This window comes from Mustela nivalis, assembly GCF_964662115.1.
Source record: "Mustela nivalis genome assembly, chromosome: 1".
NCBI classification, from domain to species: domain Eukaryota; kingdom Metazoa; phylum Chordata; class Mammalia; order Carnivora; family Mustelidae; genus Mustela; species Mustela nivalis.
The window spans coordinates 204208115-204233643 of record NC_139020.1 but is presented as its reverse complement, the minus strand read 5'-3'; the positions used below and the strand labels follow the sequence as shown (position 1 = coordinate 204233643).

Here is a 25529-nt window from a genome sequence, read left to right as displayed (position 1 = left end):
GGTCATGATCTCAGGGTCCTGGAATCGAGCCCCGCATCAGGCTCTCTGCTCAGAAAGGGAGCCTGCTTCCACCTCCCCCTCTGCCTGCCTCTCTGCCTACTTGTGATCTCTCCCTCTCTGTCAAATAAATATTAAAAAAAAGAAAGAAAAAAAAAAGAAGAGCCTACAGGGCTCAGAACTCTCAAACAATGACCTCAAAAATAATCAGTATAAAAGAGCCTGGAGGGCGCCTGGGTGGCTCAGTGGGTTAAGCCGCAGCCTTCAGCTCAGGTCATGATCCCAGAGTCCTGGGATCGAGTCCCGCATCAGGCTCTCTGCTCAGCAGGGAGCCTGCTTCCTCCTATCTCTCTGCCTGCCTCTCTGTCTACTTGTAATCTGTCTGTCTGTCAAATAAACAAATAAAATCTTAAAAAGAAAAGAAAAGAAAAGAGCCTGGATTTATTTAATTGACTCAGATTGGAGAACAATTTAATGTCTCGAAGCATTGCTGAAAACAACACAGCAATCTGCAGTTTTTGTAGTTTGTAATAGTTAAGTTTAGTCTGAGAAAGAGAAAAGAGAACCTTGTCAGTCAAAACCACTGTTATTTCAGGATGGCTGTTATTCCAGGAAGCTGTGTCCCATGGCTTCCTCCTCCAAGGCACCCTACCAAAGGCTTCATGTTGTGGAGATGAGAGAGACTTCAACAAATAATTTGACCAAACAAATAAGTAAGCAAATACAGGAACAAGAGTAGAATAGGGGTGGGAAGAAGGAAAAGGCATGATGACAAGGTCTCATCAAATACAGAGTATCAGTAAAGAGACAAATTATAGAAAAGAAACATAAGTCTTGGAGCTGAAAAGTACAGTAACTGAAATGATTAATTCACTACATGGGCTTAATGGTAGATTTTAACTGGCAGAAGAATTAGAAAATCTATAGATTGATGGAGAAAGGATCTGAAAAACAGAGAAAAAAGAAAAATATTGTCAGACAACCTTGGGACACCAGTAGATGACCTGACATACACATAATGGAAATACCAGCAGAAGAGGAGCAAGAAACCGAAAAAAATTTATGAAGAAAAAATGCAGGGGTGCCTGGGTGGCTCGGTCATTAAGTGTCTGCCTTCAGCTCAGGTCATGATCCCAGGGTCCTGGGATCGAGCCCCACATTGGGCTCCCTGCTCAGTGGAAAGCCTGCTTTTCTCTCTTCCACTCTCCCTGCTTGTGTTCTCTCTCTCGCTGTATCTCTCTGTCAAATAAATAAAATAAAAAAAAAAAAAAAAAAAAAGGGAAAAAATGCATGCAAACTTGGTAAATCTGGGGAAAAACTAGACATCCAAGAAGCTCAACAAACTCCAAGTAGAATAAATACAAAGAGATCCACAAAAAGACTCATAATAAAAGTGCTAAAAGCTGAATACAAGGAAAAAGTGTTGAAAGCAAAAGGAAAATGAATCATCACTTAAGGGAATCCCAGTAAGGTTAAAGGTTGGCTTCTCATGAGAAACAAGGCTAGAAAGCAGCAAAAAGAACATATTTAAAATGTTCCAAGAAGGGGTGCCTGGGTGGCTCAGTGGGTTGGGCCGCTGCCTTCGGCTCAGGTCATGATCTCAGGGTCCTGGGATCGAGTCCCGCATTGGGCTCTCTGCTTAGAAGGGAGCCTGCTTCCTCCTCTCTCTCTCTGCCTGCCTCTCTGCCTACTTGTGATCTCTCTCGGTCAAATAAATAAAATTAAAAAAAAAAAAAAAATGTTCCAAGAAAAAAGTGTCAAACGAGACTCCTATGCCTAGCCAAGCTATCTTTCAAAAAATGAAGGTGAATGGGGCACCTGGGTGGCTCAGTGGGTTGGAGCCTCTGCTTTCGGCTCAGGTCATGATCCCAGGGTTCTGGGATCGAGCCCCACATCGGGCCTCTGCTCAGCAGGGAGCCTGCTTCCCCTTTTCTCTCTGCCTGCCTCTCTGCCTACCTGGGATCTCTGTCTTGTCAAATAAATAAATAAAATATTAAAAAAAAAAAAAGGTGAAATAGACATTCCACAATCAAGAATACCTGCGTCTGCTGCCATTAGACCTTGTAAGAAATACTAAAGGAAGTTCTCCATGCTGAAAGCAAGTGACCCCAGACAGTAATGCGAACCCATGTGAAAGACCAACAAAAACAGACACTATAAACGTGTGATTCTTTGCCTATCTTCTCAACGGACTAAAAACTAGTTGTATAAAGCAATACACACACACACACACATTTGTACTGTTTGATCTGTTAGCACACAGAAACATGTTTGCTAATAACGGCACATGTTTTGCTAATAACGGGACTAAAGCTGTATTGGACAAATAAAGAAGTGACTACAGATGGTAACTTAAATCCACAGGAAAAACTCAGATGGAGAGAACCAAAAGTAAGAAATAAGAAGGCTAATATAACAAAAACTAGAAATACATAGAATATGTATAAATATATATATATAAAATATATAAAAATATGAAATATAAAAAAATAAAAAAACTAGAAATATATATAATATAAATATATAATTGCTTCCCTTTCATCTGTCAGCTTCCTTAAAAGACATAAAATTACATAAAGTAGTCATGATACTGTATTACACTATTGCCTTTGTGTTATTAGGATTGTAACACATGCAGATAAAATACTATATTCAACAGTAACACAACAACCGCCTACATAGAGAGAGCTATAAATGAGTAATTCAGTTCCATTGAAATTAAGGTTTTCTATCTGAAAAAGATTCTGAGAAGTTAGTATGTATAAGGTAAACCCTAGAGAAACCACTCAGAAAAGATGTCCCTCCAAAAATGTAGCACACACAAAAAAATCATTAAGAAAATCAAAATGTTACACTAAAAAATTAAAACAAAAAACCAAAAACCAGTAAAGGAGGAATAGAACAAGAGATGTAAATCTGATCATCTCAGTAATAACATTAAATCTGAATGGATTAAGCAAACTAATCAAAAGATAGTCAAACTGGATTAAAAAAAAGATGGCATCAAAAGATCCAAATTAAAAGAGCTGAAGCTTATGAGAAACACAAGGATAAATCTTTGTGACCCTGGATTTAACAATGGACTCTTGGCCATGACACCCCAAGCACAAGCCAACAAAATAAACTGGTCTCTATCAAAATGGAACTTTTGTGCTGCAGACACATCAAGAAGGTGACAAACCAACATACAAACTGGGAGAAAATGTTTGTAAACTGTAGGTCTGATAAAGGATTTGCATCTAGAATATATAAAGGACTCTTTTTCTAAAGATCTCATTTATTTATTTGTTTTAGAAATAGCAGGAATGTGAGTAGGGGGGAAGGGGGAGAGGGAGAAAATCTCAAGCCAACTTGAACTGAGGGCAGAGCGCAACATGGGGCTTGATCTCATGGCTCTGAGATCATGACCTGCTCTGAAACCAGACCAGGAGTCAGACACTTAACCAATTGAGCTATCCAGGCACCCCTAGAATATATTAAAAACTCTATAACTCAAGAAGACCATGCAACTAAGAAACAAACACAAGAAGGGCACCTGTGTGGCTCAGTGGGTTAAAGCCTCTGCCTTCAGCTCGGGTCATGATCCCGGGGTCCTGGGATCGAGCCCCACATCGGGTTCTCTGCTCGGCGGGGAGCCTGCTTCCCTTCCTCTCTGCCTATTTGTTATCTCTGTCTGTCAAATGAATAAATAAAATCTTTAAAAAAACAAAAAACACAAGATCTGGATAGACATTCTCCAACTCCAAGGACACAGATAAATGGCTAACAAACCCATTAAAAGATGCTCAACATTACTGTCATTAGGGAAATCCAAATAAAAAATAGGGGTTCCTGGGCTGCTCGGTTGATTGAGCATCTGTCTTCAGCCTGGGTCGTGATCCCAGCATCCTGGGATCAAGCCCCATATCGGGCTTCCTTCTCTACAGGTGCTTCTCTGTCTCTCCCTCTGCTCCTCCCTACCACTCATTCTCTATCTCTCTAAGATCTTTAAATAAATAAATAAGTAAATAAACAGTAGAAAGCACTTCACACGCACTAGGAAGGCTAGAATCAGAAAGTCATATATCAGCGCTAAAGAAGTATGGAGAAACCAGAACCCGCACACTATTGCTGATGGGAATATAAAACATAATGGGATATAAAATGGTGCAGCCACTCTGGAAAATATTCTGCTGTTCCTGAAGAAGTTAAACATAGTTACTACTGGATTCATACATTCCACTCCTAGATACATATCCAAGAGAAAAACATATGCTCACACAAAAACTTGTACACACAGGTTCAAATGCTTATAATAGCGTTGGAACCAAAAGGTGAAAACAGCCCAAATGTCCAAATTAATGAACTGATAGACCAAATATGGTATACCCATGCAAAAGAATAGGATTAGGCCATAAGGAATGTCGTTTGGACACATGCTACCTGGATATACCCTGAAAGCACGATGAATGGAAGAAGCTGTTCACAGAAGACCACATATTTTGCATTTACGTGAAATGCCCAGAATTAGCAAATATACAGAGACACAGTAGTTCAGTGGTTGTCTGAGGCTGGGGAAACATGGTGGGGGCATTAGGGAGTGAGAGTGAAAGGACAGGAGTTTCTTTCTGAAGTGATAAAAATGTTCTATAACTGACTGTGCTGATGGCTGCACAACTGTAATATACTAAAAACTACTGCACTGTATAGCTTAAGTGGGTGAACTGTATGCTAGATGAATTATATCTTAATAAAGCTGTGACCCAAAATAATTATAATTAGAAGTTTTTCATTCATTTCTACAGTCTGGAATCTTAAAATACAGTATTTAAATTGTACTCAAATCTCTGTAACTCAACAACCTCTGGTGCTTTCTAATTTCTTTTTTCTTTATAATGATTTTATTTATTTATTTGACAGAGAGAGATCACAAGTAGGCAGAGAGGCAGGCAGAGAGAGAGAGGAGGAAGCAGGCTTCCCCACTGAGCAGAGAGCCCGATGCGGGACTCGATCCCAGGACCCTGAGATCATGACCCGAGCCGAAGGCAGCGGCCTAACCCACTGAGCCACCCAGGCACCCAGTGCTTTCTAATTTCTAAGTTATCTTCTATTAGCAGCTCTATTAGCAGCTATGGCTTTTTTGTTTTTTCCCCCAAACTTCTAGGATCAATGTGAGTTTACATTTTACTGGCTATCCCTCATTTCACCTAGATTTTCCACATTTTAATATCATGCACTGCGGTCTGCTCTCTTCTTACCGCCTTATCAGATCCTAGTTCCAGAACCTGGTGTTGGCAAGATCCACACAAGATCTCCACCACCACCTCCCCCATCCCATTGTTGAGAATCAGTGCATCAAGAAAGACCAGAGATGAACCTGATGGCTGTGGAAAAAGGCTGAGCAGTGCTATTTCCTATGCTCCCCCTGGCTGCCATCATCTGCACATAAATCCCCTCCGCCTCCTCCAGGGTGGTGGCAGTCAAGCCTCTGGGGGCCCCGACCTGGTCCTGGTCTTGGTCCTGAGTTCTCTCCCTACTGCATAGATCCTTCCGCCCCGCTGCCCCACCCCCCACCCCAAGTGGACCTCTGACAGCCACCTTCAGCCCAGCAGGTCACCCCCTCAATCAAAAAACACCTCCTCTGGCTTGTGTGCTAGGCATTGAGGATACATTGGCAAAAAGACTGAATTTGTTCACCTTCTGGCCAGACTTACTCCTTTCCCTGTACCATATCCCTACCCCCTTATCTTAGCAGCAGCTCTGTCCACCTAGTTACTCAAGCCAGAAGCCCAAGACATCCCAGATGGTCACTTCCTTAAATAGCCCTTCTGTCCAGCCTTTCTCATCACTCCCAAAGTGGAGGCACTCCTGTAGCTCGGTAGTGCCACAGTTCTTCGTGTGCCCCTGAGATCTCCCTCTACACCAAGTGCTGCAGCAACTCTAATCCTGTTAGTGCCCGACTTAAAAACTGCCTACAGGAGAGAGCCAAAGGCCCTCAGCCCAGCCCTCATGAACCCCTCCGCTACCAAGATGCACACTGTACACTTCCTCTTGGGTTTCTGAACCTATTCTGGCTGGTGGCCCTATGCACACGAAGGTCCCCATATCCCACAGCCTTAAGGGTCCAGCTCTAATGCACCTGGCAGTGTCCCCATTTCCCTCCCTTCTCCCTACAGCTGCATCTTCCTGCCCCACCACATCTCCTGCAGTGCCTCATGGGCAAACAGAGGTTATAACCCCAGCACCGCCCCCTAAGTCAACGCACAGGATGGCAGAAGGGCACTGGTGGCCACTCACCCTGCGGTTGCGGTTGTGATCCATGGTCTTGAGGTGCTTCTGAATGATCCCAAACTGCATGGGAATGAAGAGGTCACAGGCTGCACAGTGCGCTGCCTCTACTTTCTTCACAAAATGCTCCATGGCAATTTCTGCAGGGAGGAGAAGGAGGGTCACCACTGGTTCCAGGGACCTAAGACATACCCAGCAGTTTAGGGAAAACACCAGACCAGCTCCTCACTTTGCCCTGCCATTTCCACGTGGGCCTAAGGCTGTTCTCACTGACCCTCCCTGGGGGAATAGAGGGGTATCTTGACCCCACTCTGAGAATCAGAGAAGAGTAGGCTGAGTCTCTGCCTTGTTGGAGTGGGATGGAACCTCCTCACCTTGGGTAAGATCCTGGTCTCTGTAGATCTGCTGAATCAGACCATCAAGGTCCTCCACGGTTTTCCGGAGTTCCTCTGTCTTCTTGGTTTTATTGGCAACATACTCCTGCCAAAGATACCGAGGAGATACCAAGGTTTGTGCAGGCTGCTCTGTGTTCCAAGGGGTCTGAGAAGCTGCTGCTCCAAGACTCACCTGCAGAAAGTCAGCTGTCTGCTTGGGGAGCTTGGTGCCTACGTATTTAAAGTGCTCCTTGTGGAACTTGCTATCGAGGTGGCTGGTCATCTCCTCCTCGTAGAAGGTCCGGTATTTGCAGAGAGAGCACACAAACTGGATCCTGCCACAGGAAAGAAACAAGGGGCTGAGGCCTCAAGGGTCCCAGGGAGCAGTGCTGCCGCCTCACCCAACCCAGCTGCGAGCCCTGAAACAGGCCTTGCTCATGGGCCTCTGAAGGGCGGTCCCAGCAGGGGGACAAGCTGGGACCAGTAGGGTCGGGAGTAGAAAGGGACAGAAAGTCTGCAGACTGCAGTTACTGCAACGTGGGGGGCAGGGGTGGAACTCTTCCTTCCCAGACAGGAGGCTGAAACCCGAGGCAGCAGCTGCTGCAACAGGCCAGGAGTCGCTGGAAGGCTGCCGGTGGGCCTCTCTAGCAAGGCTGGGCACGAGCGTGTGCACTTGGCCCAGCTGGGGACCGGAAGGAAGGATGCCCTGGCGTGAGCCAGGTGGCCCTGAGGTGCAGAGTGGAGTACACAGTCCTGAGGCAGGGCCCGAAAAGGTGCTGCATCTTCCTTCTGGGTCTGGGGGACTGAAAGGCCCAGCCCATCCTCTGCTCAGAATGCTTGGGGGTGGTGTCGGGAGGGATGGGAGGCAAGCAGGCCTGGGCTCCTGCTGCCTCATCTTCCTCTTCCAAGAAGAGACCAGTCTGAGCTGGAAGGAGGATGCCCGCCTGGCCTGCCAGAGGGCAGCCTGGAGTCACCTGAGCGAGGTGCTCTGTCTGGGCCTGGTGTCCACAGCAGAAGCCCGGGGTCTGGGGCCTGGGCTGGAGCAGGCCGCCGTGGCAAGGGGCGGAGGAGGCCAGCCGCCACCGAGGCCTCGGGGCGGGTCCCTACCTCTGCCGGACGTCCTTATCTGGGCCACGGGGTCAGCTTTGTCTGGAGAGCCCAGGGGCCGGGCGCCGGCGAGGCTGAGGAAGGTCCAGCAAGAGCAAGAGTCTGAGGCGGAGGAGGAGGAGGCAAGCGCCAGTGCGGGAGCCCTGAGGGCAGACAGACCCGACCAAGGGGCGTGAAGGCCTCAGCTGCAAACAGGCCCGGCCTGACAGGGCCGGCGGGCAGGGCAGAGGGCAGGCCCTCGGCTGCCACAGCCCACAGGTGCTGCCATCTCTCCTGGGCGCGGCGGCGGCCTCTTGGCAGCTAGCTGGGGTGGCACAGGCGCCTTGGACCTCGAGTCTCTGATGAGCTGGCCCCCTCCCGCAGGGGCATCAGGCCCCCAGTGCACCTCGGGGCTCGTGCGCCGAGTGACCTAGCGCTGGAGCTTCTGGGTAACGGTGCCGAGCAGTGTCGGGTCTCAGGTCAAAGACGCCAGCGGTCGCCAGGCGGCCGCAGTGGGGCAGGGAACGAGTCAGGCCTTGGGAGCTGGGCCTGGCGGGAAGCAGGGTCCATGCACGGCTGAGCAGGTGGCAGCTCCCGAGGGAGGCCTGAGGGCGGCGAGGCGGCAGAGCTATGGCCCTGCTCTCCAGGCGGCAGCCCCGGAGCGAGGCAGAGGCAAAGGACTGGAGGGAAGCCGGTTACCTTTCCACCATGCGGTCTCGCTGCCGCTTTTTCTGCTTGTCCTGGCTCTTCTTGCCTGCCTGCAACTTGCGCTTGATCTGCCCACTATCATCCTGGGTGCTCAGGGCCCCTGTGGAAAGAGGAGCACAGTCACCAGCTTAGTTCCACTGTGTCAGGGCAGGCCCTGGGGCCTCCGGCTGGATCACCCGCCTTCTACTCCAGATAGTCCGTTCTGAGAGCAGCCGTTCGAACAAGGACTCCGGCCACGAGCAGGACTGGGCACCCTGGGCTGGGCAGGGAACCGTTTTGGGCCTAGGTCCTGAAGAGAGGAGGACACAGGCTGACCCCACTGTTCTCCAGAACACCCATACTCTGCAGAGGGCCACAGGGAGGCTGGAAGGCAAACAGAAGCCGTCTGGGTGGGGACACTGGCACAAGTTCAGAGGGGCCAGGGAGCGGGATGCAGGGAGGCCTTGGCTGAGGCCTAAGTGCAGCCCCCAGAGGTAAAGACCCGAAAGCTCATAAGACTCAGCCCACCCCCCCCGCACGGCGCACCGCGGCAACAGTGGGCTGAGGCTGGATTTACTGTTAGGTACCTGCTGGCGCTCATCACTCAGGTAGGGGGACACGGACTCCCAACAGGGGCTGGAGAGGCGCTAAGGGAGAGGACACGCAAACCAGAGCCGTAAAAACTGCACCGAGGGTCCCAGCTTAGATACCAGCCACTGAGGACTTGGAACTGTCACTACTGAAGGACGGAGGGCAGGAAGTATGCCTGTGGTTCCCCCCAACTCTTCTGCTTACTGCCCCCACAGGAAGGTAAAACCAAGGCTGACCACATTTCCGTCAAAACCCTGCCCTCAGCTGGATCCCTCCAACTCTGAGTGCCTGGAACAGTCTCCCCGGCATCCAGGCCACTCACAAGACTCACCCTTTTCTGCATCCTCTTTGCCTTCTTCTTTTCCTTCTTCATCTTCTCCTTCCTAGGACACAGTTTCAAAAACCCCACGTTAAAGCACATACAGTTGTTTATAATGTCTCTGAGTGCCAAGGCCTGAAATGTCAGGCACTAGGCCAAAAGTCTCACAATCTCGTAGCAGCCCTTGCACAAGGAGCTCATTTTACCATTTTCTGATAAAGAAGCCCGGCCTCCGGCCGGATGGCCTGCCTGTAGCCTATTCTCTCTCCACTAGACCTCCACCTCCCTTGTGCTGTTCACACGTGCACGACCAGGATGGCCTGCGGCCCCCGTGGAGAGCCCTGCCCCGTGGCACAGGCTCAGCCAGCCCACTCCGCACAGGCCCCGCCTGCTGACAGTGCACAGAGCGCAGCCACTTACTGCTCTGGAGCCCTTCTCCACAGCCTCGGCGCCTTCAGTGCCCTCTGCGGCTTCCCCCTCAGTGCCCTCATCTGAAAAGCACAAAGAGACAAGCTCAGCCCGGGAGCCCCACAGGATAGAGGGCAGGGAGTGGCAACCCAGTGCCCAGCTCACCATTGTCTGAATCACTGTTGTCTGAGCAGTCCGTCCGGGTGGCTTTGCTGTCTGGCTCATCGGGACTGCCGCACTGCTTTCTCTTCTTCTTCTTGGTCTGGGTTGGAAAGTGGGAGCTGGGTCAGGGCAGGCGGCTCCACACTCCTTGCTCCTTGCTCCACCCAGGCAGGGGCCAGGAGGGATGGCTTCCTCTACTCACCCGGAAGTCAGCCGTGGTCCAGGTCTTCCAGGTCCGCCTCATCTGCTTCATGCCATTGCCAAAACCGAAGCCAAAGCGGGAGCCACCTGGGAAGGTGCCCCCGCCACGCATGCCCTGGAACATGCTGTACTCGGGGATGATGTTCTGAGAGAAGAGGGAGGGCAGCCGGGAGGCACCAGGCATGCACTGGCCCCGGGCCCCCATGGGGTCTTCCCACATGCGCCCATAGCCCGAGGCCATCGGCCGGCCACTCCTGGAGTCCCGGGCCCAGCCCTGAGCCCGTGGGCCAAAGGTGTCGCCGCCACGCATGCGGAACTGGTCACGGTAGGCATCGTATTGGCCCTCGTAGGCCATTTCCATCTCGGGGTCAAGTTCGCCATAGTCGTAGCCTGACCGGTATAGGTCGCGCTCGCTCAGAATGGCCCTCGAGTCACAGGCCTCATAGGAATCATATCTGCAGAAGCAGGTGGCAAGCATCAGGGAGGCCCTCAGGTCCCATTACCCTTGGGTGGAGCCTACTGTTCCTGTCTTTCCCCAGAGCTCCCTGTCCTCGGGACAGGAAGTCCTACTCCAGCACCTAGGGTACCCTGTCAGAGCGGCTCAGTGTTCAGGACTGCCTCTGCACCAGCTAGGGGACCCAAAGACAAACCGACAATGGGATGGAGTATATCTCAGACAGGGGCAGAAACACCCTGCAGCCCTTAGCCCTTTGAAGCATGGACTTATCTGTGGTAGCCACAGTGCCCAAGGCTCTACTTGGGGGTGGAACCAAGCACCCCAGTGTCCTGTGGTATGTGGGTAGTTAAGCACACAAATGCTTGTCCAACAGGACTGATGATGCCCACAAGAAACCCTGTGCTGGTCTCATCCTGTTGGCTAAGCAAACTTCCAATCCTCCAAAGGCTCTCACCACCCAAAAGGAGAAGGGAGACAAGTGGAGAGTGTTTCCCAGGAAAGTCACTGTGATTTTGCCCAGGGACTAGAGAAAGAGCTCTATCACATCAACCTTATGGGATCGAACCCTCCACAGCAACTGGAAAGGCAGGCCAAGCCTCCCAGGAGAAAGAGAGCGCCACAGAAAGCTCTTTTTTTTTTTTTAAATTATTTTTATTAACATATAATGTATTATTTGCCCCAGGGGTACAGGTCTGAGAGTCATCAGGCTTACACATTTCGCAGCACTCACCATAGCACATACCCTCCCCAATGTACAGAAAACTCTTCTAACCGTGGGTACAGCCCACATACCCCATCCCTAACCCCACACGTCTCACAGGCACAGAGGCCCCTCCTGGCAAAACTGGGCAGCCATGAAGTGCCAGCAACTGTGGGAGAAGTAGCCAGCACTACCCAGTTGTCACCCTTCCCTCACCCCTACTCCCCTGTTCTAGGCTGTAGCAAGAAGGTACATAGAGAGCAGGCACCAGCAGCAACAGGGTCCACACAGCCACTAGCCAAAAGCCAAGCCCCTTCTAGTGCCAAGCGCAGCGGCTGCCCAGCCTGAGGGTATGGGGTCTGTCTGGGGATCCCTCACCCTTTTTGCCTGCTACAGAGCCAATGCATGCAAGTCCCTTTGGTGGTCTCTGCCCCCAGTGGCCCTGGGGCCTCACCTGAACCCACCAGTGCCCGGCCCGACCCCTCCTTACTCTCTGCTCTCCTCCCATCTGTCAGCTGGAGCCATTAGGATCCTCCACGCCATTGTGTGCCCTCCTCACTGAAGCCTCTCACTAAGGCACAAGGACTTCTGAGCCAGCACCAGTTCAGATAATGGCAGACAAATGCGCGCAGCATGACGCTGCAGGATAGGGCACACCTAGGAGGCAGGCCCAGTTCCACCACCTAGTCCTGGCTGCCTTCAGGCAAGGAGTGTGACCTCTTACACTTCAAGAATGAGGACGACAACAGTTCCTCACAAAGGCACTTTTGAGGCCCAAGAGGAACACCTTTGTCAGGCTCAGAAGAGTGGCCCGGAAGTGTCCATATTGGCTCTCTTACATGGGGACGTCCAGCTTGTTGTGGTCAGCCCCAAAGACTCATTGCCTGCTTCAAGCCCAACCCAATGTGTCCTGCGCTCACCCTGTGTGGGATACAAAGTCTCATGAGATCTCCAAACGCCTGTCTCCACAGGGAGGGGCCCCTTTACACTCTGGTCCTGAGAAGAGCCATTCAGAGGATACAGTGAAGTTGGCCCAACTGAGGCTTGTTCCTCCCCTTACGAGCTATGGGGATACTGGCCACAGAGCAAGAGCAAAGGGCAGGGAGGGGCCCCAGGCCAGAGAAGGGAAGCACAGCAGATGCTGAGCAGTCTCCGGCAGCCCCACCAGTGAAGCAAGGAGAGAGAAAGCTGACACAGAAGGCGGGTCACAGAGGGAGGTGCCCGCAGACAGCAGGCACCCGGCAGAGCCTCAGCCCCTGGGCGGACACCCACTCACCTTTCTCCACCTGAGCCGTACACGCCTCCTTGCATCATGTCTGTCTCCAAGTGTGGCACCATATCTAGGCGCTGGTTAATTCTGGACAAAACGGAATCGGCACTGGCGCTACCCGCAGCACTAGGGTTTGCATTTGTGTCAGAGCTAGGCATTTCCCAAGAGTTTGAAGTGGCCATACCATACCCATAGTTGGTGGTGTTATCCTGGCCATAGCCGTAGCCATAGCCATAGTTCTCGTAGCCTGCAAGGAGGAAGACAGAGACGGACGGACAGAGATGGCAGGGATAGGGAGAGGACAGGCAGACAGAGAGACAGACAGAGAGACAAGGACATCTTCTGTCACAGAGACAAGCTGGGGACCCTAGCCACCTGAGGCTGGGTGGGCCTAGCCATTCCGCTGGGTGGGTCCCAGCCCAGGACCTCCTGTGAAAGAGCAGCTGGACCAGGGGCCCCCAAAAGCACCTCCCAATACACTCTGGGCAAGCTGGGCAGTGGTGGAAACACACAACCAGTTCAATCCCAAGGGAGAGGAGAGCACTCATGGGAATACTTGCCTCTGTTTGTCCCAGAGTTCCAAGTTCCATACCCTACAAAAAGGAAAAGTGCAATTACATCTACAGTTGATAATAATACAACAAGAGCTTAAACAAAGACGATGATTCCCAGTGCCAGCCTGGTGACAGAAGACTGAACCTCCCCCGAGAAGCCCTGAGCTTAAGAGCACTCCATAAATGAACCAGGTCACCCCATGCTCTGGTGCCAGAAGTTTTGTGGCTCTGGCCGTCTGTTACTTAAGGGGCCTCCCCTTGCCAACACTGCCAGCTGAGGAATTTGGCTCTTATACTCCTCCCTTGAGGATCCAGAATTAGATTACTCCCACTTTGTGCTAAGCACCAATCAGAGGAAGAGGAGAACGGTTTCTGGTGCCTCACAAAGACTATGCTGAACAAGAAGTTCAGCACAGAGCCCACATCCACTGTGAAAATCATGTCACTCAAATCACCCAAAAAAAGCCATCTGGAACAGAGAAACTGACTATCCTGGTCCCCCAAGTAGATGCCTCAACAGGGAGGACAACCAAGCACTTGAATCTTGTGTGTGCTGTGCAGAAACCTACTGGCAGAGGTAAGGACAAACAGTTCCCAGCTTGAGAAATGCTACTGAGAGAACAATCTGGATTATAAACTAAATATACTCTGGATTTTACCCAGCACACGAGAAAAATTCACCCCTTCAGAATATAAAGCCAGTGAGAATTGACGAAGTGCAAAGTCAAGTGGAAATTCCAAGCCAAGCAAACATGGTTCCTGCCCAGGGGAGTCCACCAGAACTTTCCCAGTGTCTCTGGTGAGACTCCAGAGTTGTCTCCTACTCCTTATTATCTCTACCCTACAGACAGACAAGACATGCTTTTATCCCAGGACAGGGACCAAAGCTCAGTGAGACAGCAGTGTGATGAATGACAGAGTCCAGTCACAGGATAGCAAGAGTGTATAAACTTGAAAAGATGGATGGGGCAGGCCAACGTAGGTCCTACAGTCAGTTTCCTCCTCAATCCAGTGCATAAACAGAATGGGGAGGTATCAGAAACCAGCAAAGAACCCTAGATGACTGTTACGCTTAATGCACCTTGGGCTCCAGGGAGCTCACAAAGCAAAAATCCTCTTGGTTGGGGAAATCAAAGCAGAGGCTTCTCATTCATTCCTTTATTCAACAATCATCCTAAGCACACAACAGCAGAGGTTGGCAGTGCTGGTCACTGCTCAGGCCCAGAGCACTGTCTGTTAAAGGAGACACTTCTAATTAGAAAGCAGCAAGGGACAGCCGGCAGCAGGAAATCAAGTTAAGAGATGAGTGGCAAAGGAGTTGTTCTGACAGGCAAGAAGAGAGGCTGCCAGAGGCAACCAAGGAATAATACATACTTAGCCCCAGCAACTAACAAGAGCCTGGTCCCGTGGGTGTTTGCACCAGGAACAGTGGACATTAGCTATTCAAAAGAAGACAGGACTGGGAAGCCAAGGCAGACCCACTGGGGCTCCACTTATGAGGCTTGCATATGGTTCTCCAGGGCTTTAGGGGCTGAAAATCTGTCAGAACAGAGCAAGGAAGCACAAGGAAACGAAGCAGGATTGGATGTTAAACTCTGTAAACACAAGGACAAGTGGATAGGTAGGTGATAGTCCTTTGACAGACAGGACTTGGAAAGCACTCCGCATGTGCTTGTTGCTATGCCCAGAGCAACTCAGACTCCCTGAAGGGGGCTTCCCAGCCAGGTCCCTTCAAGGGGAAACCTCTATCTACACTTTGAGCCTGGGGAGTCCCTAAGACCTGCCCCTTCCAAAAGCTCATTTCTACCTCCAGAGGGGGATGAGACTAGTGTTGACACAGGAAAGTTTAGGGATATAATTTTTTTTTTAAAGATTTTATTTATTTATTTGACACAGAAAGAGAACCAAGCAGAGGGAGCAGGAGAGGGAGAAGCAGGGAGCCTGATGCAGGGCTAGATCCCGCTACCCTAGGATCATGACCGGAGCTGAAGGCAGACAACCAAGTCACCCAGGCGCCCTGGGATGAAAATCTTTTTATTAAGAGAAAAACAAACAGAAGAAGAGAAAAGTAGATGGTAATAGTAAGCAAAACTTATAGAACAAAAATACAGAACAACATAAATGGTCAACTTCAAGGAAGTTACAGCCTACCTTCTCAGTGACATACCTCATAGAGGCATCAAAAAAGAATCCATTCAGCCTTACCAGTACAAGGAAATGCTTCTAACGGTAAGCAAATAAAACAGGATACACAAAGCTCTATCCTCCTATATTCAACTACTTAGAACAGGAATGCTGACAGAAGTATTAATATGGCGGGATTGCAGTTGACTGTCTTCCAAAATGTTATTTAAAATATCGTTATACTGCTTTTACAATTTAAGCCAGAATATAAAATGGTCTTTATTCTTTCACGATTGACTATGTAAAAAAAATCTGTATGAGTTACAAAAATAAGTGAGCTTGGCAAGGTTTATTACAAGGTCTATATATGAAAATCAACCCAATTTCTACAAATCAGCAATAAACAACTAAAAACTGAAGTCTTTAAAAAATATCATTTACCTTGGAACTAAAAATATAAAATACGTAGATGCAACTATAACAAACTATGTGCAAGATCTGTGTTTTGAAAACTACAAAACACTAATGAAAGAAATCAAAGATCTAATTAAATCAAATGACACTTTATTCATGGATCGGAAGACTTATATCATTAGCAGGTTAATTCTCCCAAACAAATCTATAGATTTGAGGCCATCGACTCAAAATCTCAGCAGGAATTCTTACAGAAATCGACAAACTGATTCTGAGATTTATAGGCAAAAAGAAAAGAACTAAAATATACAAGTCAATTCTGGAAAAAGAATAAATCTGGAGGACCTGAATTAACTGATTTAATGCCTCATTATATAGTAATCAAGACGGACTGGTACTGGAGGAAATTCAGATATGCAGATGACCAGAACAGAATTAGAGTCCAGAAACACCGACACATAGAGGTTTGATAGATTTTCAACAAAGTTAAAAAAGAATCTTGACCTATAATGTATGCCTTGTAGAAATACTAACTAAAAATAGATCACAGAACAGATGGAAAATATAAAACTAGAAAGTACCTAAAAGAAAACTCAGAAGACAATCTTGGGCACCTGAGTTAGGCAAAAATTCCTTCCTTCCTTCCTTCCTCCCTCCCTCCTTCCCTTCCTTTCTAAGATTTTATTTATCTGAGAGACAGACACAGAGAGAGAACGTGCACGCACGCACACAAGCCGGGGTAGCCGCAAAGGGAGAGGGAGAAGCAGGCTCCCCGCTGAGCAGGGAGCCCAACATGGGGGGTTGATCCCAGTACCTTGGGATCTTGCCTGGAGCCAAAGGCAGACACTTAACCTAGTGAGCCACCCAGGCACCCCTAGGCAAAAATTTCTTAGGCGCAACACCCAAATCACCATATATTAAAGAGAAGAATGATAAACAGGACTTCACCAAAATGAAGAACTTGTGTTCTTTGAAAGACACTACAGACAAAAGAATAGGTCACAGACCGGAAGAAAAGATATGCAAATGGTGTATCTGCCAAAATGCCCGTACTGAGACTATGTAAACCAGAGGGAAAAGAATTCAAATAAGCTGTGCAATCTGGGACTACTGCTTGATTAAATGGGGTGAGGCGGACAGGGCAAGATAGGGAAGCCATATATACCAAGTTTCTCCTCTGTTCGGAAATATCTGATACCTCCTTACTCAATTTCTTAACACTTTAAGTCTCCTCCTCCCTCTGGACTAGCAGCTAATACTTGAGGGAGTTTATGTCCATTTATTCAGTAACTCTTTTTTTTTTTTTTAAAGATGTTATTTATTTGACAGACAGAGATCACAAGTAGGCAGAGAGGCAGGCAAAGAGAGAGGGGGAAGCAGGCTCCCTGCTGAGCAGAGAGCCCAATGTGGGGCTCGATTCCAGGACCCTGAGATCGTGACCTGAGCTGAAGGCAGAGGCTTTAACCCACTGAGCCACCCAGGTGCCCCTATTTAGTGACTCTTGAGGTAGTGTCACAGTGTAGGCTCAGTCCCTCCCCAGACCCTAATAGAGCAACAATCTACCCATCTCAGCATGCAAAGCATTACCCTTATTAATTCCAAAGAGGGCTCCTTCTCACAGACATCTGTGGTCACAGACCACAGGTGGACCAGCACTTATTGGCAGTTAGCAACTGCTATGCTAACTGGAGGGGCAGACGGAGAGGGAGAAGCAGACTCCCCACCAAGCAGGGAGGCCGACTTGGGACTTGATCCCAGGACTCCAAGATTATGACCCGAGCCAAAGGCAGTCGCTTAACCAACTGAGCCACCCAGGTGCCCGAGTGGCTACTTCTGAATTAGAGATTTAGTGTGTCTGATCATGACTAAGAAAGTGATCGACACTTTCCTTCAATCCCATGTGAGGAGCCCGCTGGCTTGAGATGGTCTGTCTCTAAAATCCCTGCTAGACTCAGACAGGCAGCTTCTCTAACACATCCCACATGCTACCCCGAAGCTAAACTGATGGCTAGGTTTCTGCTCAGACCAATCCTTTGGACTTTGATTGGCGACTCTCCTTCCTAGGCTCTCAAGGGGATTTTGTGAAGCCAGACCTTTGTCACAGACCATATGCACTTCAACAACATGTTACAGGGTCAAAGGGACCAATCATTTACAGCTCCAAGAACTCCAGCCTGCTCAAAGCACACATCTTTCCCATTACTGCTTCCAACAGAAGCACTAGCTATTCTAAGAGCCCACCACACCGTTTTACACAAGACTGCACCAGGACAAGCAAGACAGTGAGAGCAGAGTCAAAGGCAACCCAGGAGACATGAGGTTGCTCTGCCACTAGAAGGCAAAGCTCTCACCCTTTGGTTCCCAGGGGCCCATACTTACCATAATCACAGGTGGGCTGAGCGCTCGTGTCTGAGTACGTCGACTGCAAAGTGGTTTCAGATCCCTGGACAAAGCCTAAATATAAACATGGTGTGGTTAATTTCCCAAAACAAGCCACATGGAGGTGACCTAAGACTACCCTTCAGTGTAGACTGGCTGACAGGCCCTCCTCTTAATGGAAAGCCTCCAAAATATCTAGCTTCTCAACACTTTAATTATACCTCCAGGATATATTAGCCAATGAAAAGACAGGCTATATTTAACTTGCTACACTAGAAGCACTGGAGAAAAATGTTCTAACAATTTAAACCAGTATTCAGTTTCGATAAATGAGTGCCCAAATTATTCAGTTAAAAGAGGAAAATACTTATATCAAGTGACTGAAAGGTGAGCCCCCTCCAATTCAAACAAGGATGGGTGTTGGTTCTGAACAATGTTAAGGCAAATATTAGCTCTTCCCTTCCCCCCCGTTCTGAAACAGAAATTGCTTTGTATTTTCTAGTTTTCCCATAAAAAATGTGTATATGCAATTAAATTACTTGAGGTAAGCATGTTTTTACCGAACAAATGTCATATAGTATGCATATTATTTCTTACTTTCTCAACTTTTTTTTTTAAGATTTTATTTTTTGAGAAAGAGAGAATGTGTGTGTGTACAAGCAGGGGGAGAAGCAGACTCCCTGCTGAGCAAGGAGCCTGACTTGGGGCTCTATCCCTGGACCTGGGAATCATGACCTGAGCCGAAGGCAGACCTTCATCCAACTGAGCCAGGTTTCCCTCAAACTATTTCTCAACTTAAGATGAATTAGTACTAAATAAGGAAAACTTGAACCTCTATCAGAAACTATTGTTCTTAAATGATGAATCCTGGTACTATCTTTAAAACTACATTTACAAACATCATTTTAAAAACGATTTACCCTTAGCACTGAAACTGTGATGGATACCCAAGAGGCAATATTTGCCTATTCTCATCAGAGCCAATTCATGATCTAAAAATTAAAGCCAGTACCTTTAATAGCTCTTTTTTTTTTTTTTTTGAAAATCAACAAAAGCATACACCAAGCGCCTTCCCAGGAGTAGGCATTCACATGTTGGTAGTCTCTCTAGCTTTTCTTTTAGGACCATAGCAACAAAGAAGATCACAACAGAAGCCAACATTTAACAAGTGTTTCCCCCGCAGGGTGCTAAGAGCCTTATATGCATTATTTTATTTCATCCTCATCACAGCCAAAAGAGGACAGGGCCAAGATCCCTTACCCTGCAGTTCCCAAGTCCAAAAAGATCTGAAAACCAAGTGTTCTCCTCAAATGTGGTGCCAACACTCACTGTGGGACAAAACTGACTTATGAGGACAATTACAATTTTTCTTTACCCAACCTAGTACAGAAATAATGCATTTAATTATAGGATGCTCCTCACACCCCAGTGGGGGTGTTGTGTAATGTCCTCCTCTCACGCTAGAATTCAAAAATATACCCAGCTCCCAGCTTTCAAGTAAAGATCAGCGGACCCACACTTCATCTTTACTTCCCAGAGGAGGGAATTGAGACTTGGTGCTAGGGAAGGAGAAAGGCGAAGTATCCAAGGTAACCATTTTTACCTTCACTAATTAAGAACAGCACATTATAATGGATTCCCTCCAGGGACCCAGGACCTTCCCAAGATGCATATATCCTAAACAATGTCCACAAGAAACAGTGAAAGCACGTTCTAGATGGTTCACTTGAGAGGAAGCCCCACAGTGTAAAAATTAGTACCTTACACCTACCTTCTCCACAATGTTTGCTTAACTGGCTTCCCGAAACCTGTTTGTTCAGCAATAAAGCCACCAGTGAAATGGTTCCAGACTTCAGGTAACATGGTTTATACACACAGCAGGTGCGGCCGGAACCACCACGCCCTGACAGGACTACTAATTGGAACACAGTATGAAAGCTGCAGAGCCAAGAATCTATGTCTACTCAAGGGAGTGGGGACCTTGTTCTTCCCCCAGAAAAAGGGAAAGACAATCCACCAAGCCTTCAGAGGTCAATGGCAACCTCTGCTCTACTTCTGTCTTCCCTATGTCCACATTTTATTGCCCAATACTGTCTTCAGAGTAGGACATTCTTGTTATGCTTCATTTACGAATAAATTCTTATCTGGCTCATAAATCCTTCTCTTCTTGGTTTGATTTACCCTGAACAGCTCTGGGTGAAAAAATAAATGTTTAGCCCTAGAAAGCTAATGGTCAGACCATGGATTTGTGGTAATTATGCATCATAACCCCTCCCTCTCTCTTGGTCAGACTGTGATACCTTCTTCATTCAAAAATACACAGAGCTTCTCCATTTTATTCTTTTCCTTTTTTTTTTTTTTTTTTGAAAGGGGATTCTTTGAAGAAATGACAAAGTGATATAAACTAGAAGACAACTGGAACAAGATTAGGTTGACTCCAGCCTCTACCGTCTGGGGGTAACCAGCCTCCAAGATGGCCTCTACTTATTCTTGCTTTATTTAATTATAAGCTGCTGTCCCTTCCCAAACTAATAGAGGTAGCCAGTGTAAACAGTAAGATTGCAGAAATGACTCAGTAGGACTTTTTTTTAATTAAAAAATAAAAAAAAAAGATTTTATTTATTTATTTGACACAGAGAGAGAGATTACAAGTAGGCAGAGAGGCAAGAGGAGAGAGAGGGGGAAGCAGGCTCCCCACTGAGCAGAGAGCCTGATTCAGGGCTCAATCCCAGGACCCAAGACATGACTTGAGCCGAAGGCAGAGGCTTAATCCACTGAGCCACCCAGGCGCCCCTGAGTAGGACTTTCGATAGTTTCTGCCTTGCTCTATTTTAGATCGTTCACTCTGAGGGCAAACAGCTACCATGCTGTAAGGACCTTCAAACAGGCCTGTGGAGAGGCCCACATGGTGAGGAGACAACAGCTAGCATCAACCCACCAGCCATGTGAGTTTGAGTCATCTTGGAGGTGGATGCTTTAGCCCCCGTCAAGCCTTCAGATGACTACAGTCCCTGAAGTCATTTTGGATGGATATCCAAAATGTAACCTCAGAGATCCCAAGCCAGAACCACACAGCTAAACCCCTTGCACACTCCCAACACAAACTTGGTGAAAGCAATCTTTTTATAAAAGGTTTGGCAGTGTTTGAAGGCCTGATTTTGGATTCTTCTGTCCTATTTTTCCATTGCTCCCATCCTTCTCCTCAATGCCAGAGATGGAGCCCCCTTTTCCAAGTACACGTAAAGTAATTAGGTTCAAAAGCTGGACAAGTTATCAAAAAGGTAAGTTACTTTAATCACCTCCTATGCTTGTTAATAATGGTAGCATCTACTTCAAGGTCTCCAGAACTCCTCCTTTAAGGCACATTAATTCCTTGAAACGGGACTTAAGCAGTTTTTTAACTTCAGTGGTATGCTTCTTAAAAGGGAAAGACTCACATTATAAAACCGCTGTTGTTTTTAGTTGATCAAGATCAAGGAAAAAGAAATCATTATCTCATTATCTTGGCTCCCTCAGTGAGCCAAGATGTAAAGCCTACAAGATCTGGAGTTGAAATTCAGACCTGGTCATTAGCGACTTCTCCAACTCTCTCAAAGACAGTCTCCTTGTCTATAAATTCAAATGCGCCATTATTAAGCTACTCCAGAGCATCCAATCATTCATTTTGTTTTGTTTTTCTTTTTCCCTCAGCAGTCCTGCCCCTAAAAACCAAGACTCGGTGAAAAGATTACACCTCAATTCCAGAGATGTCAGCAACAACCCTGCTGACTCTTCTCCTGAACCAGGAAAGCTACAGAAAGGCCTGGGCAAGGCTGACCAACCTTGGCACTACTGATATTCCTGGCTAGATGATTTATGGTGGTGGGAGACACCTTGTGCATTATAGAACGTTTAGCAGCATTCCTGGCCTCTATCCACTGGATGACGGTAGCAACTCCACTCTCAGATGTGACAACCAGAAACATCTGCAAACAGTGCCAAATGAATTGGCGGAAGGGGCAGGAGGGCAGAACCACCCCTGATTGAGAACCACTGAGCTAAGGGATGGTTGCTGGAAAAGCTAGGGTTCTTGCCAAGCTCCTCACCTGGGGGCCAGAGGTGGGACGCCTGGCACTACTTCTTTGCTGAGGCTAACATAAAATAGTGTATGGAACAGCCCCAGAGGCTCCAGTTCCATTGTCAGTCCTGAACATTCCAAGTAGAACGTAGGTTACCCAGCAACCATACTTGCTCGAGCCTAATACCCCCGTCACAGGGGGAGGCCCAGTTTATGGCTCCCGGCTGAGAAGCTTCGTGTGTTACTGCCAAGGCAAACCCAGGCAGCCTTTCAAACTCCTCCAGGGATAATTCACAACCGTCCAAGCATAGCCCAGGGTCCCCTCTCCGATCTCAACATCCACCCTCCCCGCTTTGCTCAGATCCCACTGGCCTCGCTAGCTGATCTAAAAAGCCAGGCGGTTTCTGTTCATGGGCCTTTATGCCAATGGCACCCTGGGCCAGACACCCTTATCTGCCTCACTCCATTCAGGTCTGTTCAAATGTCACCTCTCTACCTTGATCCCAACCACCCCCCCCCCCCATCCCCGCAAACGAGCAAGCCCCTCCGCGGCCTGGGCCCCCGGGGAGCGAATCCTACATTCATTGGTTTTCGTGTTAAGGTCCGCCCATTAGCTGCTCGAGAATTTCCTGTCAATTTCCCAGCGCTCGTTCAGCACCTGACGCGGAGACTCTGACAGATGGCGAATGAATTAATGAAAAAGCCGGTCCTTCCTCAAAGGCTCAGGCGTAGCCCCCAGCCCCTTGGGCCCAAGGTTCCCCCGCTCATCACCCCGGGGCCTGGCGCCTCTCCCAGCCTGGGGCAGGCGAAGGGGTTGGGGGTGGGTAGCTGCGGCATTTTGCAGGGAAACGGCGCGGGGGAGGTTGTGGCAATGGCGAAGGCAGCCCAGCCCGCTGCCCGATCTGAAGGGTTAAGGCCTGAGGAAGGGCGACCTGCGGTTCCGAGGTCCGAGCAGACCCGACCTAGGGCGGAGGTGGTGGGCTCAGAGAACGCACGCGCTCAGGCCGGGGCCCTCGGACACAAGCGTCAGAGGCCAAGACCTCGGGCGGCCGGGAGCCGGGACGCGAGGGCCGGAGCACAAAGAACTGAGGAGCCAAGGCATGAGCGGAGCGAACCTGAGGCGACGGACCCGCGGCGCCATTTTGTGACCGCAGAGAGGGCATCGTCCAGGCCCCGGGGGAGATGCGGGCGAGCACGGTGCGGCTCTGGCATGTCCCTGTCCCTCCCCACCCGAAGCCCGACCCCTACCCGGCGGGCCCACCTGTATAGCTCATGGCAGCAGCGAACACAGCACCGGAGGACTCACGCAGCTGTCCTACACGTCCGACGCCGGGATAGCGGCGACAATCCCCCGGGCCCCTTCTAACACAACCGAACCCCACCTCCCGGCCCCATTGGCTCGCGTAGGAATCTGGCTTTACTCCTATTGGAGGAGAGCGCTGTCTATCCCAGCCCATCCTCATGTTAGAGACTGATGGTGCTGCCCATCTCGTGGGAGCCCCGCCTCCCGTTATCCCAAGCCCGCGATGATTGGCTGGGAGAAGCAGGCCGGGGAGACGGAATCTTGTAGAATTCAAAAGGGCGGAGCCGTGTACTACCGGGAGGGCTGAGGCCCAAGCGCGTCAGGGCGGAGAGGAGGGGCGGTGCCCTGGAGGACCGCCAGAGGGAGCAGACTGGGCACAGGGCACTGTTCCAGTCTTGGCCCTGCTACTGAGGTGCAGTGCAAACTAGGTTGTTTCTTAACTTCTCTGGCCTTCAGCTCCAGAAATGAGCACGGTATGGCCATGCTGGAATGAAAATCACAACTAAGCACCAAACAAAATGCTGGGCACAGGTTCAAACACACGAGACAATGCATGTAAAAAAATCAGTCCAGTGCCAGGTGCACTAAGTAAATGTTACCTTTTGTTGTTGTTACATAATGATAACGGATATACTTATATAGCATGTTTATATGGCATATGTAATATATTCATGTTGTTTATCAGCTCAAATGCTCCCCTCATACCTGCAAGGTCCTTTTTAAAGAACTTCCCATTTAAAAGGTAAAACCAAGGCTTGGAATTCATGACTTCCCCCTAGGTCCTTGGCACTTAAGTGTTAAAGCTTGAACTCCTAAGACCCCCCTTGGTTTGTTCAGGCCTTTAGAGATCCTGTAATGGTGCAGCCTGGCGCCGATACTGTATCCCCAGCATCCTCAGTGGATGCTGCATGGAATCCACTTTTGGAGATACCTCCTAACTTCTGAGAGATGACAGAGCTGCAGACACTGAAAATGGTACTTTACATCTGTGAAAACTCATCACACGGAGTACAATTATGGCTTGTACATTTTTTTTTTTTTTTTTTTTTACTTTAAAAGCTTGTCTTAAAGTATGAGCAGTGTTGCTGACTTCTTGATATTAAGGAATTGTCACTCTCTTTAGGTTTAACAATGGCGTATTTAAAAGTCCCCATTCTTCTGAGAAAGACTCAAATACTGACATTAATTCACATGACAAGTATGTTGATTCACCATAATTCAGATAGGGAAAGGGAAGGAAGGTGTGGAAGGGTTATAGCTGGAGAGCTTGGTCTTGAGTTGGTAATTGGTAAGTAGATGAGGGTTCATTTTACTGTTTTTGTATGGTTGGAATTCTCCATAAAATATTTTCATAAAACCCCTCCCCTAAAGATTACTTATGCATAACTTGCTGCCACATGGGAAAAGGCTAATAATGATGTGTTGAGAAACTCCAAATATGAAGCACATAAAATTGGTTAATGTGCACACCAAGCTTTGGGGCTCACTTGAGTGTCATGTTCAGAGACACCTGCCCATTCTCCAAATTAAAGCTGAGCTCCTAGACACCTCTCATGGATCCTACAGCTGCCATCATGGCACATACCGCAGCCATCTTTTAACCTTCATTTTGGTGACTTTGTTAACATCCTATGCTCTGCCTCTGAGATGGAATGGCCTGAAAAGGGACATGCTCAAAATCTCAGAAAAGAGCCCTCTGAGCTAAGAACTGTATGCGATCCTTTCGAGGACCTACACAGCTAGCACTGCATGTGCGGGTGGGGAGGAACTTCCCATGCTACTTTATAAGGTCTTGTGCTGTTTGAACTTTTTTTACATCCAGCTTCCATTACTTTTACATGTTTAAAACTAATTCATAAAAAGCTAAAAGGGGAAATGCCTACGGGACAGCTCTCATCCCAAGAGATGCCCTCCGTGCTTTCAAAGTCTTAGACAAGCCCACTCATAGCGTGGGATGGACATTAGTGGTTGAGTCCTTCCTCCACCAGACCTCACAGGACCAGAAAGGCCAAGGCTGCAGGCCAAGACCACTCTTGCGGGCATGCTGTCACAGCTTATTAGCCTGTCCCTCCCAGGCAGGGGCATGGTGGGGGCCTGGGGCATCAGTGCTGGGGTAGGAGGAGGCCTCCACTGTCTACACTTCATGAGGTTATTCCCACTTTCCAGCCCCTGGCCATTG

At 48.5% G+C, this 25529-nt stretch overlaps 1 protein-coding gene across 4 annotated transcripts in view; it reads right to left on the bottom strand.

Annotated features, from left to right (window-relative positions):
* AKAP8L (A-kinase anchoring protein 8 like) overlaps window positions 1-23427 on the bottom strand; it is a 29060-nt gene extending 5633 nt beyond the window's left edge. Inside the window, exons 1-13 of one of the 4 annotated variants that reach the window (XM_082709454.1) lie at window positions 23309-23427; window positions 17991-18065; window positions 13080-13112; window positions 12709-12766; window positions 12526-12606; window positions 10094-10547; window positions 9895-9991; window positions 9742-9812; window positions 9334-9385; window positions 8424-8532; window positions 6832-6973; window positions 6639-6744; window positions 6274-6404 (exon numbers count right to left, since the gene is read on the bottom strand). In XM_082709454.1, the coding sequence (XP_082565580.1) occupies window positions 6274-6404; window positions 6639-6744; window positions 6832-6973; window positions 8424-8532; window positions 9334-9385; window positions 9742-9812; window positions 9895-9991; window positions 10094-10547; window positions 12526-12606; window positions 12709-12766; window positions 13080-13112; window positions 17991-18065; window positions 23309-23321 (1422 nt within the window). In that variant the 5' untranslated portion in view covers window positions 23322-23427. Of the gene's footprint in view, window positions 1-419; window positions 942-6273; window positions 6405-6638; window positions 6745-6831; window positions 6974-8423; window positions 8533-9333; window positions 9386-9741; window positions 9813-9894; window positions 9992-10093; window positions 10548-12525; window positions 12767-13079; window positions 13113-17990; window positions 18066-23308 lie in introns of those variants that run through there. The other 3 variants (XM_082709456.1, XM_082709453.1, XM_082709455.1) reach the window with 3 other exon arrangements.
* Window positions 23428-25529: the final 2102 nt, after the last annotated feature.